This window comes from Carlito syrichta, unplaced genomic scaffold, assembly GCF_000164805.1.
Source record: "Carlito syrichta isolate Samal-C Ts95f unplaced genomic scaffold, Tarsius_syrichta-2.0.1 Scaffold309104, whole genome shotgun sequence".
Lineage (NCBI taxonomy): Eukaryota > Metazoa > Chordata > Mammalia > Primates > Tarsiidae > Carlito > Carlito syrichta.
In genome coordinates, this window is record NW_007253200.1 from 354059 (window position 1) to 367774 (window position 13716).

Genomic DNA, 13716 nt, shown 5'->3' on the forward strand with positions numbered 1-13716 from the left:
TACTTGGAAGGCTGAGGCGGAAGGATTGCCGGGAGCCCAGCAGGTCGAGGCTGCGGTGGCCGGGAGCGGCCACTGCACTCCAGTCTGGGCAACAGAGTGAGACTCCAACTCAAAAAAAAATAAATAAATAAATAATAATAATAATAATAATAAAGAGTTAATATTTATTGAGTGAGCACTTGTGATGTGCCAGGTATCATGCTAGGTTCTTCTTCATAAACATTGTCTCATTTAATCCTGAAAACAATCCAATGTGGTAGGTACAATTATCATTTCCATTTTAAAGAATAAAAAAATGAGTCTGAGAGGGGTAAAATTTTCTTCTCACGGTCACACAGAGTAAAGCTGAGTTCTAACTCAAATCTGTCTGGATCCAAAGCCAAAGTTCTTAACTGCCGCCTGGGCTGCTTTCCAGAAGCACATGTGGCTGTCTAGATAGACAGTGTCTCTCCGGCCTCTCCTCCTACACTGTTCTCTGGGGGGTCTACATTCTGTGCTACCACCCACTCCCTGCTGGACAGTGACAGGCCCAGCCAGGTGGCATCTACTGCTTCCAAGCAGTGGCTCATCTGCTTTTCACAAGGCTCCAACATTCAACATAAACACGAGTACAAGCAATAGATACCATCCACCACTACTGGAAAATGTTACGTTCATGCCTATTTTTCCACCCTCCAATGACAGTGACGCACCCAAGGGGATTAGAGAGCATCGTGTTATCCTCACCAAGTCCCTTAGGATCAGAGGCAGATTGGGAAACCTGACGTGGCTGGTAGTCTCAAAACACAGCATGTGTTTCCCCAGAATATTCCCAAATACAAACAAGGCCAAGGAGACTGAAAGAGATATGGGTTACATAAACACAGGGGGGGGGGGTTCCCCTCAGTGGGCAATGGGAAAAGAGGACTTCTCATCAGATGAATCCACTAGGCAAGTTTAAAATAAAGTCCATGAGATGACTTTAAAACCCGTTTTCCTGATCTCCCTGGTAAGACAACTAGATTGTAGCACTTCATTGTAATTTTCTCCATTGAGTTCAAAAAGGTTAAAAATCATCAACAGCTTGGGCCCCACTGTGAATGTACAAGTCTTCATTCACACAAAAGAGGGGAAAGGGAATGTGAACACAGGAATAAAAATTCGCATTCAGCCTGGGAATGCAGCAAGAGCCCACTTTGCTTGGGTATCTGAGTTCATCACATCCCCCTACCAACCTCCCAATTCTACTGCTTTCCACTTGCTAAGTTTTGTTCCCATATGGTCACATGTTATAACTGGAGTCTTGAAGACCTCCATCACACTGATCACCTTGCCATGGCCACACGTGTTCCTGCACGGGGTGCAGAGGAGACCTCCTGATGCTGGGTAAATGCCGCAGAGCAGATGCTCATCCACTGAGTGCTCTGTGTGGTCTCCGGGTGCCCATGAGGGAGTAAGTCCTAAACATATGTCCCCTTTCCCTCTATGGCTAATTGCATAAAACTGCAATGAGACACACTTGATGGATAAATTATTTCTAAATAGCTGCTGCTGAAGCAATTGGTATACACAGCATCAGACTGAAGCAAGACAGTGAACATGACAGTGAGTGGGTTGGATTTTCAGCCCCCAATGTAAGAAACACCCAAGGGACAAATTCTGAGATGTGAAGCAGAATGTGGCCAAAAAGTAACAACTGAAAAATAGTTATAGTTGTCAAAAAGAATAAAGGAGACTATGTGAAATAGATATGCTAAAGGGAAAAAAGAAAGAATACAGAAAGGTAAGCCTTTTAAAAACTGATATAAAAACTCTTCAAGAGCCTGTGAATACTAAATCAAGGAAATTTTTAAAAAATAGTTTTCACCTCTGAATAGTGTTATTGTTGCCTTCTTTATTCAAAAAACAAGCATATTAGAGGTTTCTCTTTCTATCAGCACTGCTTAAATTTAAGTCTGCTCAAACACATTTTCATTAAATAACCTCTTTGATGTTGACAAATAGAAACAGTCAGTAAAGTTCTTGACTAAAATACTAATGAGGAAAAAGAAAAATTCTAATTCAAGATATTTTTCCACAACAACAGTATTAAAATTTGTAACATTACAAATTTAAGTGACAAACTAAAACTTTAAACCAATGACACTAGCTATTCTTACCTCAAAGTACAGATTGATATAACTTTTTCCAAATATGGAATGATTACTTACATTAAAACTGACCTATGGCAAGCCTATAAAAGCTAAGACTTTCAGCCTTAAATCTCCATAGCGTATCCCACATAAATAAAATAACGTTTTTAATCAATAGCTTTGCTTGTATATATATCTAAAAGTATTAGATACATTTTTTTAAAAGCATGAGACAGTTATTATACATCCCAGAGTTATCACTTTTCAATCACATTATATGCATGCACCTTCAATATTCGGCTCAATTATTATTTTTCAATATCTTAAATAATCTATTACCATAAAAACAAATCCAATGCTAGGATATAGCTTTCCTTAACCATTGAGTATTTACAGTTTAAGAATTAGCACCCATGTCATTTTTAACCCTCAAGACAGTAGACACAGTGCAGAAAGAAAAAAAAGCTTTTAATTTAATTTAAATATCCTGTAGACCTACAATGAATACAGAAAGAAGTGCTGCCAATTACAGTCATTTATATATATGCTGCAGGCTGTTTACTACCTCTCACCCTTTCAGCAGGAGCCTAATACCAGAATTTTCCATCATCCAGATTATTCCCTTTGCTTACTTTTCAGAGTATCTCACTTAACTCTTTTAAGTCACCAGGGTCCTAATTAGTGATGGGGAGAGACAGTCAGCTGTGATGCCTGAAGAAGTTAACATAGCTGGGAAAGGGCCTTGCTTCCAGCATAAAGCCACACCCATGGTAGGTTTATGGGGAAAGTGGTCATTTTGGTAAAAACTGTTAACCAAAACATCATAGCACTTTAACACTCATTTATAGATCTGAAACCTAGCAGCCAAAATGATCACCTCCCTCCTAAGATAGCCAACCTGCTCAAAGGAGGATTCTGAAATAATTCAGTTTAAAAAAATGGCTGTCTTTAATGGAGATCAGAAGCCTCCAGATGAAGTGTCAGTAAACTAATAAGCACTGTTCCCATAACCACTTTTTTCTTCTGTTCTTTCTCATAAGTTTGGTTAAAAAAAAGAAAATATATATATCATTACTGTTTTCCAAAGCCCAGAGAGGCTGGGCTCCAATTCCTCCCCTTCCATTCCAACAAACCCCAAAATTGCAAACAGTAACCATGAACTGACACATAAATAGGCCTTATCATATACCAGGCAGTGTTCTATATACTTTATATATATGAACTCAATCTTTCTTTCTTTTTTTTAATATATATATCAATATTTTTATTTTGATATTGTGGGGTACAGTTAAAGGTTAGGTACACAAATATGCTTCATTCAGGCACCCTTGTTGATAAAGGGTGTTTCCCCATCCCCAGACAGATATTACTACCGTTAATCCCACCTCCCTTTTCCTCCCCCCGCCATAGTTTCCCACCACTGTCAGTCCTTTTCTTATAGTATTACGATGGATGTACAGAGAGGTACTCTAAATTCCCCATTCTACAGACGAAAAAACTTAAGTTCAGAGAGATTAAGTCCCTTGTTCAAGGTCATACAGCTGATTAGTGGCAGAGCTGAGAAGGAACCTAGACAAACTGGCAGTACACAGAGAGACAGTACACAAAGCCATGAGACTATGTCGCAAAAACAGTCAACACAAAGGAGAGTCGGATTGCTCTGTTAGGCAGGAAAGTTTACCCAGAAAATATTCAGAAGTTATGGTCTTTACAGCTTCCTATAATAAAAAGAATGGGGACAAAATTATCATCCAGAAATGTTTTCACCTTGCTTCTATATAAACTTCAATAGCAAAGGGGAAATCCTTTTGCAAGTCTTGTTAGTCAATATTTAGAAACCAGGATCATGGAGAAATAGGAAGATATAGGAAAGCACAGACAAGCAAATTCCCAGATTTAAACAAAACAGTACTCAAAACACTATCTGGAACATTGGGCCTAGACACTCCAGAAATAACTACATCAGTTATTTAATGATGTGGTTTATAAGCATTTTAAAAATAAAAGGACTGATATAAACCTTTGGGACAACAATTTTACAAATTACTAACTGTCTTAACTAATAACTGAGTAATTTCTCTCTTGGCATTTATCCTTAGGAAATCATTGGAAATGCTCACAAAAGTTCTTCTGCAAGGCTATTCTTTAAAAAAATGTTTAGAAAACATTATTTCTTATTTTTAAGTATACAAAATAAGATAAGGGAAAGGATTAATTAATTATATCTGCATGATGTAAAAAAAACCTTGCAGTTACAGCATTAAGAATATTTAAATATGGAGAAAAATGATAAAAAGTTACATGAAAGTATAAAATTTTCATATACAGAAATATATCAAATAACATACCTATCTACTTTATATAAATACATCATAACATATTTAATAATCATCTCTCAGTGATAAGATTAGACTAACTTATACTCCTTTTCATATTTTCCTGTTTTATAAATTTTCTAACATGAGTAGTTAGTAATTTTTAAATCTAGAGAAAAAAGTCAAAAAATTTAAAAGAACAGCACAAAGCCTATAATACTGAAAATTATAAGCAAATCAGTATCATTTTCTTCTTGGTTATCACTAAAGCCTGGGAGATCCTGACACTTACAGTTCATACGGAATATGTGGATTTTGGCAAAAGCATCAAACAGTTCTAACACTCTTGAAGGCAACCTAGAATAATATGGCTGGTTAGTAGTCAAGGTTTGTAGAGTTATTACTTGGAAAGGCTAAACCAAACATCATGGATGAGCAGATGGGTAACACCAAACGACCTACTTCTGAACTCTAACTTCGGTTCACTCATGCCATGGGCATGGGTTCCAAAGGCACATTTTTCCAACTCATAACTGGCACAAGGTTAAAGAAGAAGAGATAACTGTGTCAATGGCAGGTATGAAAACTGAATAAGAGACACAAATAGGGACCATGTTTCTGGAACAGAATCTAACTCCAATCTGAAATCTAGAGTTTTACTAATTCCAAGACATACATAGACTCTTCCAAACCTAAACAAGCATTTGTCAAACAAACATTGGAATTATGATTCAAGCAATTTTGACAGGTTGCAGTTCTGGTCTGAAACCAAGATGCTCTTTAACAGGGTCAGAAAATGTATAGCTTAATGTTTAGCTCGATAACAATTTTACAAGTGTCACTTGACAACAGTTCCTGTGAAGCAATGATCATTTTAGACTAGTGTCAGTCAATTTAATGTAGTATTTTAATGAAGAGAGGAAACAGCCCCACTGGCAGATCCTACCTGAAAGTGCTGGGTACATTTCTGACCTTCTCATTTGCAGAGAGAATTCAACATAATGGAGTAAATCCAGAAAAATGTGATCAGGGATATTTAAAGAACCTGAGATTCTTTAACTACAAGAACATTTAAAAGCACCTAATGTTTAAATGTTTACTCCATGATCCTGCAAAAAGGGTATCAACCTATTCTGATATGCTGGAAATTACAGGCTGTGTTCTGTCTCTATCACTCCACTGAAGCTGCTTATCAAGGTCAGCAACGACCTTCAATTTGCCAAATCAAAGAAGTGCTTCTCTACCTCATATTAACAGATCTCAGCAGCATTCAAAACAGAGTGTTGTGCCTACCTTAAAACACTCCTATCTCTTGACCTCCACCTCAGGGACAATTCACTTTTGTCTCTTCTTGCTAGTTCTTCATTTACTCAACTTCCAGATGTCAAATGATGATTGACTCTCAGTCTCCTCATTTTCATATTCTCCTTCAGTCATTTCATCAATTCCTGTGGGTTCCCAAGTCACTGTACTAATAACTCCCAAATGTAAATACCCAGTATGGACCTTTCCTCTGAACTCCAGGCTCTCATTTACCATCAGCAGCATTTCAAATGTATTATGCCAAAACAGATTCCTAATTCTACATCCTGCCCTCCCATTTAAGTCTTCCCTTCTCAGCAGGATACATTCAGTTGCTCCAATCAGAACCCCATAAGGTCTTCTTTGGACATCCCTTCCTCTTACCTGCCCTATCTTACCCACTAGTGAGTTCATTCTGTCTCCAACATGTCTCCAATATGCCCACTTCTCATCTCCATGGCTGCTACCAAAGCAAGTCCTCACCATCCTTCTCTCTCTGATACAGCTTTCCAAGAACCTCCTAATGGTCTTCAGACCAAACCTGAAAGCATCAAAACAAGGCCTGCCTAAACATTAAGTTGAATCATGAGTCTCTCTGCTTTAAATTCTTCAGTGACTTCTCCCTTGCAAAATGGTCCATAAATCCTCACCATGGCCTCAGGACCCTTCAATATCAGGCCCCTGCATCCCCTCCCACTCTATTTGGTACCATTTCATCCCTGCTTGAGCCCCATTGGTCTGCTCTCATTTGCTAAGCACAGTAGAATCCTTCTGGTCATGAGAGTTTCACACAGGTTACTCCAACTGACTCTGCCAATACTAGTTACTTATTTTCCTTTATGTCTTTGTCTAAATGTCACTTCCTCAGAAAGTCCTCTCACAATTGTTCTCTCTGATGTACACAACCTCCACCTCCTGATTTTCTATCTTAGCTATTTTTATGCCCTTCAAGGAAATTACCACAACTTGCAAAAATTTTATTTCTCTATTTGCTTGATCTTTACTCCACCTCCTTGGAATATTGGCTCCACGAGGGAAGAGTTATTCTCCATTGTATTTACAGAGCTCAAAACTTTATAAAGGTTGAATATGTAATGAAATAAAACAAGACTTCTCCTGAACATAAAGAAAATCTTCCTAACAGCAAGAGCTATCTAGAGATGAAACAGACAGCCTTGTCCTCTGTGTGAATTGAAAATCTTTAGAAGGGGACTCAAGCAGGAACTGAGTGACCACTTTTATTAAAGATGACATCAAGGGAATTTCCACGCTGGGTGGGACACTGGGCCAGATGACAATTAAGGTCCTTGCCACATAATTCCTAGTTTTATAAAACAAAATTCTTAAGGAGTTTCAGATTGAAAATATACTCCCAAAGTAGCAAATATGGTATTACTTCTCAATGAGTAGAAATTCTCTCTAAAACCACCCCACAAAACCACTTTATGTCCTGACCAAATGCAACTTTCCGGAAGTTAAATCAGTGCAGGCTCCCTCTGTCCTCCCTGCCAGATGTGGTTTGGGAGGATGACAACCCACAGTGCCTTTGTCTCCAAGCTGTACAAAAGATGGCCCAGAAACAGGTTTAAAGTGCTAGAAAACCCATTTGTGATAAACCTAAAGTTCCACTCTTCATTCATTTGTGATGCTGCTCTGTAAACACACCGGGATCACTTTATTTAGCATCACACCCATTAATAATGCAGAGATCTTTACACAGGCAGGTGGAGAAAATTAGTCCTGAGTGATTTCGTTACTTCAGTGTATACACAAAGTCAAAGGGACCAAGAGTCTCATTACTACCAATGTAGAGGATGCCATCAATATGGACTTCGCCACTGAGCTGAACACCACCCAACTGAGCAATACAGGCAAGTTTTCCATCTCACTATTTTCTGAAGTCTTACTGTCAACTTGTGGTTATAATTTTCATCTACCTCAAACACAGAGACCTAAAGGCCAATCTAAGATCATGTCTTCTACTTTTTAGCTTTCTTCATCTTCACCAACCTCCTCCAAATTTGTTAAACTAAAACAATAAAAATTGGGTAAATGCTTCTGATCACATCTGTACAATGATTATTCAATTTGTCAGCAGATTAGACAACACACAGCTAGATATTACAAAATTGATGCAAAGAAGCCTTTGAGGCTGTGAGCTTTGCCCGTAAGTAATTTTTCACCAAACATAATTTTATTTGGGAAGACAGTAACCTTTTTAGATTTTAAAAAGTCAAAGAGTTATCTAGAGTTATCCAAGCTAATCAATATATTCCTATTGCTGAGAAGGGAAAACCTCCAAGATATATTAAGGAATATAATTAAGGTATGAGTGTATATAAACACACACATATTCATTTTTGAAATTCTGAAGGATACATTAGAAAGTATTTATCTCTGAGAAACAGGATTAACAGAATATACTTTTTAGAATATACTTCAGTTTTTATTTTAAACTCTGCTCTACTGTTTGAATTACTTTTACAATGTTTGTTGGTTGTTTTATTAATAAAAATAATAACTATATGCAGTATTTTCTACATGGTATGCAAGCATCTGCTTGCTCTCTTTAGGAGTAGAAAAGATAGCATTTTTTTCCGAGCCTTCACAGGGCAAACCATAGTGGGGGGGAGACACCCCTCTCCAACCAGTCCAGGCTGGAGGTCTCCCTTCACAGGCTGCTAAGGTCTCCCACCTTTGTTAATTCCTTCCTCCTTTCTAGAGCCTTGACACATGTGTTAAGAGCATATTTCATTTCTATTCTTATAGTTAAAGAGCTATATAGTCCTTCTCTGAAAAACTAACTTGAAAGAGGATAAGGGGAGTCATCCTATTGCGAAAGATACCAAAGAAAAATCAAAATTTTTAACTGAGCTATTTTTTATATAACTACAGTCATCCCTCATTATCCTCAGGAGAATGGTTCCAAGAATCCTGTAGACACCAAAAACTGAACATACTAAAGTCCAGCAGTTGGCTCTGGGGAACCCATATATAGAAGTCAGTCCTGTATATCTGCAAATTTTGCATCCAGCATATACAATATTTTCTATTGTGTTTGGTTGCCAGTAGGGAACCCACAGCCATGGAGGGCCCACTGTATTTTTATTGGAAAAGAATATATATTATAGCCACACAGTTCAAATCCATGTTGTTCAAGGGCCAATTGCATATTACAAAAACAACAAATGAAAAATTTGTTTCCCATTTCAAAGTATAAGATCTACCATTCTTCTAAATCCCATGAGAACAAGAAATGTCAGCCGCCCCCCCCGCCCCCAGGGGCTTTCTTTCCCGACAGCTTAGAATCTTATCTTTGGCTATCTCAAAATGGTTATTTCAGCTAAAATTGCCTTCACAAGAAAAATAATAGTACACTAAAGTTGAAAAGATAAAATGAAATCTACATTGAAATGTTCTGATGTGAAGATCTTAGAGTATATACATTTTTTTTTTTTTTTGTACTTATCCCCTCAGAGAAATGTCTCCAAGTCACAGTAGGGATAGAGGCAAAAGGAAGTTACCAGAAATCATGCTTCTGTTTTTTCTAAAATTTGACCTTGAGACTTGATGTGGGGAGGCTAGTTACTTAGTATCAAGTAACCTGTCCAAATAGTATAAAAACAATTGCTATAGAATTTGTCTTTTGTTGTAAGGTTATGATACAAAGGCACCTATTAAAATTTGTTTGTTAGGGATTCGATGCCTGGGAAGGATTTTAATTCTTCCTCACTGTAAAAAAAAAAATTGTTTGTTTATGTATTCATTCATTTATTTATTTTTTGACTTTACTGATAGATATAGAAAATGAGTGCAATGTCTACCTGGAAAAGTCAAATATCTACTTAGCTGAAAATATACTCCCACTAAATCTTATTTTATATAAGTATTATAACAAAAAAGTGATTTCACTTTTGGTTGTGAAGTATAAAAGTAGTGAAACAAACAATCTATAGTCTGGTACATTGAGCTGTCTGTGGTACTGAAAAATGACACCAAAGCTGAAATTTACTGAGCTAGGTTCTTACAAAGCCTCCCCATCATACTATTTTAATTCAAGCACTTCCTCTTATGACTCACCTGAACCATCTTATATTACCGGAGTGTGTATAAACATTTTATAAAAGGTCACACTGACTTGATTTCCAAGGTTCTCCATGAAAATGTCAGGGTCTCCCCAAGCTTCATTAAGTGATTCCGGAGGACAGAGAGCCAGAAAGTCAGCAATAACACTGAATTTTTCCTGAATGCAGCGTGAAAACTTATCATGTACCAGAAACCTATGCTGGCTAGCATTTACTATGTGATCATCATACCAATATGCTAAAAAGATAAAGAAAAAACTATCATTTTAGAATATAAGTTGCATTCAAGGACACGCTATGAAAGGCAGCATAATCTTGCATCTAGTTCCCTAAATCCAAGCTAATCAATATATTTGGAATTATTTACAGTAATTGGTCCTTTTCATATACACACACACACATACACACACTCTTTTTTAAAATAAAAGCATCTCAGATGAGAACGTGAGGCTTCAGTTTGAGAGTGAAATACCTCTAGATAAAAGTACTGAATGTAAAACTACATCCAAAAAAACTAAATGACATGACCCAAGCATCTGTTCTGAAACTATCTTACATGCAATGGGTTTAACAGAAATCATATATCATACAAAATAGACCCAATTTTAAAAAATCCAACACTTGCAATGTTTATGTCATCCAACACTAAAGTTCACCTTGCCTATTTGCTGAAAAGTGTCAAACCATGTCCTCATTTTTCTCAGCCATGGTATACATACCCCAATCATCATATCTATACATTTACATAACAGAACTGGTCCTCAAAATAAGCCAATAAATGGAATGCTTTCAAGTATGAAATTCTTCTATAAAAATATGATTTCCTGAACCTTTATTAATTTATGTGAGTTTCAACAGTTCTAATATGCTATCAACTTTTTAAAGACACAATGAACGTTTGGTAGCTCTTCTCAGACTCCTGTTAGTTATTTCAAAAAAATCTCCCGATAATTTTTTAAAAGTCAGTGTTTTCAAGCCACTTTGTTCTTGATGTAAATACCAGCAAATGTCCTTCCCCATGTGCTTGTTCAGCTGTGTGATTTTCAGAAGGAACAGGCAATAATACAAATTTAAGTCAGCAAGGTCTCCCATTTCAGAATGGATTAAGTAAAACAACTCTGGCCTTCAAGCAAAACATTTTTTCAAGTTACTTTTTTTCTTAATGTGAGAACATTGTGAAGTAATCTTTTAAGTTTTATCCTATTCATATGCCAAACTTTCAGATTTAGAGGGAAACTACAGACAGAGAAAATCCATATTTCAGGGCATTTGGCATACAGCAGAGCGCAGCAGGAAGCATTAAGGCCTGGAAGCTATGACAGGGCCAGTTCTCTCTGTATACTGTCTAGTTGTGTGATCTGGCAAGCCACCTACCTCTTCTGACTTCAACTTGTAAACTAAGGTAATGGTCCATTAGACCTATTTTGTCCCTTTGAGCTCTATCTACTCTTCAAGTCAAAATGAAAAGATAAATTCATAATATCTAAGTTATATTTAAGTATCACTTTAAAACATTTGAAAGAATCTCCAAAGCTCACCATCATTAGTACCAAATTAAAGATGAATCTATGTAAATTATTAAAACTTAAAAAAAACAAATCAAAAGTGTTTTTGCTTTGTTTTGCCAGTGCAGTTTTGATTCTTATCTCGGAATACTTTCCCTTTTTCAAATTCTCATTCTCTCAACCTCAAAACATTTTTCAAAGTTTTGTAAATATGAAAGCAAGATAAAGTAATTTGTTCTTTCTCACTTTGGGTTGTACATTTTTATTTTGTTTGGGCAATCATTAAAATTTGTTTCTTCCATATTTAGTGTGTTTGCTAAGTACTAATTTAAAATTAATTAATTTAAATTAATACTAAATTACTTAGGTGGCAATCCTATGTGATGTTTAAATGGAAAGGCAGCCTAAATTTGAGGCAGTCTAAACTTGAAGGCTTCAGAATTCCACCAAATGTCTAACAACTGGAAAAAAAAAAATCAGAAAATACACAATGCAACTTCTTAGCTGAAAAATCCCAATCTAATTTTTGGAAACTCTATAGTTATTTTAATTCACAAATCTGAAGATGACCTATACATTCTACAAAGAATATTCCGATATTATCTGTAATGGCTAAATCTAACAATAGAGTTCCGGTCTTCATTTAAACAAAATAAATATTTTTCTAACCAGACAGCTTACAAGGGCAGTGGCCGTAACTCTTAAAATACACTAAAAAAAAAAAAAAAAAAAACCAAACAAACAAAAACTTACTGATTGTCACCGAAAATCTGTTAAACTACTAGATATATAGATTTTGCATTCTAAACTTACAAAATATACATTTTTTAAAAAAAATGTTGGGGGATATAGGGAAGGGTTAGCGCTTTCCCCCATCTCATTTATATAAATTAGCCAGCAACTCATCAATCTGTTTTCTACTGTATGCTACAAAATGATATGGACACAATCTCTCATAATGATGCACCCACTAGGAAGAGGTGTCTCCAACAAGAACACAAGTTTACCCTAGATGAAGGCTAGTGCAGAACTAGCTTTAAGGAAGACAAAAGTTGTGACTGTTATGGAGAAGAGGATCTACCTGGAGAGGGAAAAATCTTAAGGGTTCAACAAATACATCTAAAACTTCTGCATGTTTATATGCTACACTGCCCTAAGTTGTTTTTAACTTCTTGAAAGAACAGATCAGGTGCTAACATAAAACACAGCATGTGTCTTCTGTAACCTCAAGCAAGGACATGCCAGCTTGGAAAAAGTCTCGGCTGCCTTGCGTTTCCCAGGCTGCCTGCCTGGCTTTGGGTCATTCATAAACAGCAGAACCTAAGTTACCTGTATTTCCCTGGCGTGGTACACGATGATCAGACCGAGCAGGATGATCGTGGAGAGACTGATAAGGCATTTCAAAGCTAAGGAGTACAGCGACGCCTGCAACACAGTCAGACAGAAGCACTTTTAAGAAAGAATCACTTTTAATCGGCTTCCAGGAGCCCAGGGTCAATCAGTCCCCCGCAGGTGGACCTGAACTCACAGGAGGACAGTGAGGGGACACCTGTCTTGGCTCTGTGATCCCTCAGATCACTCGGCCTCAAAACCAGACGAGAGGAGAGCAGAGCGGGGAAGACTAGTGGTTGGGCTGCGGCTCCACGCCATCGCCTACCCAAGCGCCGCGGCTCCTGGCCGGCGAAAAAGGAGAGGAAGTTACTCCTGAGTTTATTAAGCGCTGCAGGTTGAAAGGGGCCTCCTAAACACAAGCACCTGAGGAGGAATACAGACGCTTTCCCCCACAGACAAACTCCCGGAATCACTTACTAAACGTGCCCAAATGCGCTAGGCGCCAGCTCTTACTGACTCGAGAACTTTGCACGCGGAAAGGGTTCTTCTCCGAGTAGTCCGGCCGACTAGGGGTGCGCGTCCTAGCCGCGCCGGCTGTCCCGGCGGGCACCCCGATCATCCCAGAAAAGCCGGGGACCCGCAGGCCAAGGGTTCCCGCCAGTGCCCATCCCAACCACCAGGCACCCGGCCCCGGTAGGGTACACAAGGGTTCAAGCCCGTACCTTGTCGTAGGCGCCCCACGACAGCTCGGTCTCGATGACCATGACCACGATGCCGAACATGCCGAAGATGAGCGCGTAGTCGCTGAGCCGCTTGCGCTTTTCGAACAGGGCGCGCCGGTGGCCCAGCTTGTAGCCGATGTTCTGGTTCTTCTTTTTGCTCGACTTGGTGCCACTACTGCTGCCGTGCCCGCTGCCGCCGCCGCCGCCGCCGCCGCCTCCAGTGCTGCCTCCGCCGCCGGCTCCGTAGAGCGCCAGGTTGTTGGAGTTGTTGTGCTCGGGCTTAGACACCACGATCTCGGGGGCTGAGGACGAGGCGGCCGCGGCTGCAGCGGCTGCAGACGGGG

General features: G+C 38.4%; 1 protein-coding gene across 4 annotated transcripts in view; it reads right to left on the reverse strand.

Annotated features, from left to right (window-relative positions):
• Positions 1–13716, reverse strand: part of KCNN2 (potassium calcium-activated channel subfamily N member 2) — a 137944-nt gene that overhangs the window by 123225 nt on the left and 1003 nt on the right. Inside the window, exons 2-3 of one of the 4 annotated variants that reach the window (XM_008066782.1) lie at positions 13373–13713; positions 12648–12743 (exon numbers count right to left, since the gene is read on the reverse strand). In XM_008066782.1, coding sequence (XP_008064973.1) covers positions 12648–12743; positions 13373–13713 — 437 coding nt within the window. Of the gene's footprint in view, positions 1–12647; positions 12744–13372 lie in introns of all 4 variants that reach the window. The other 3 variants (XM_021716965.1, XM_021716963.1, XM_021716966.1) reach the window with 3 other exon arrangements.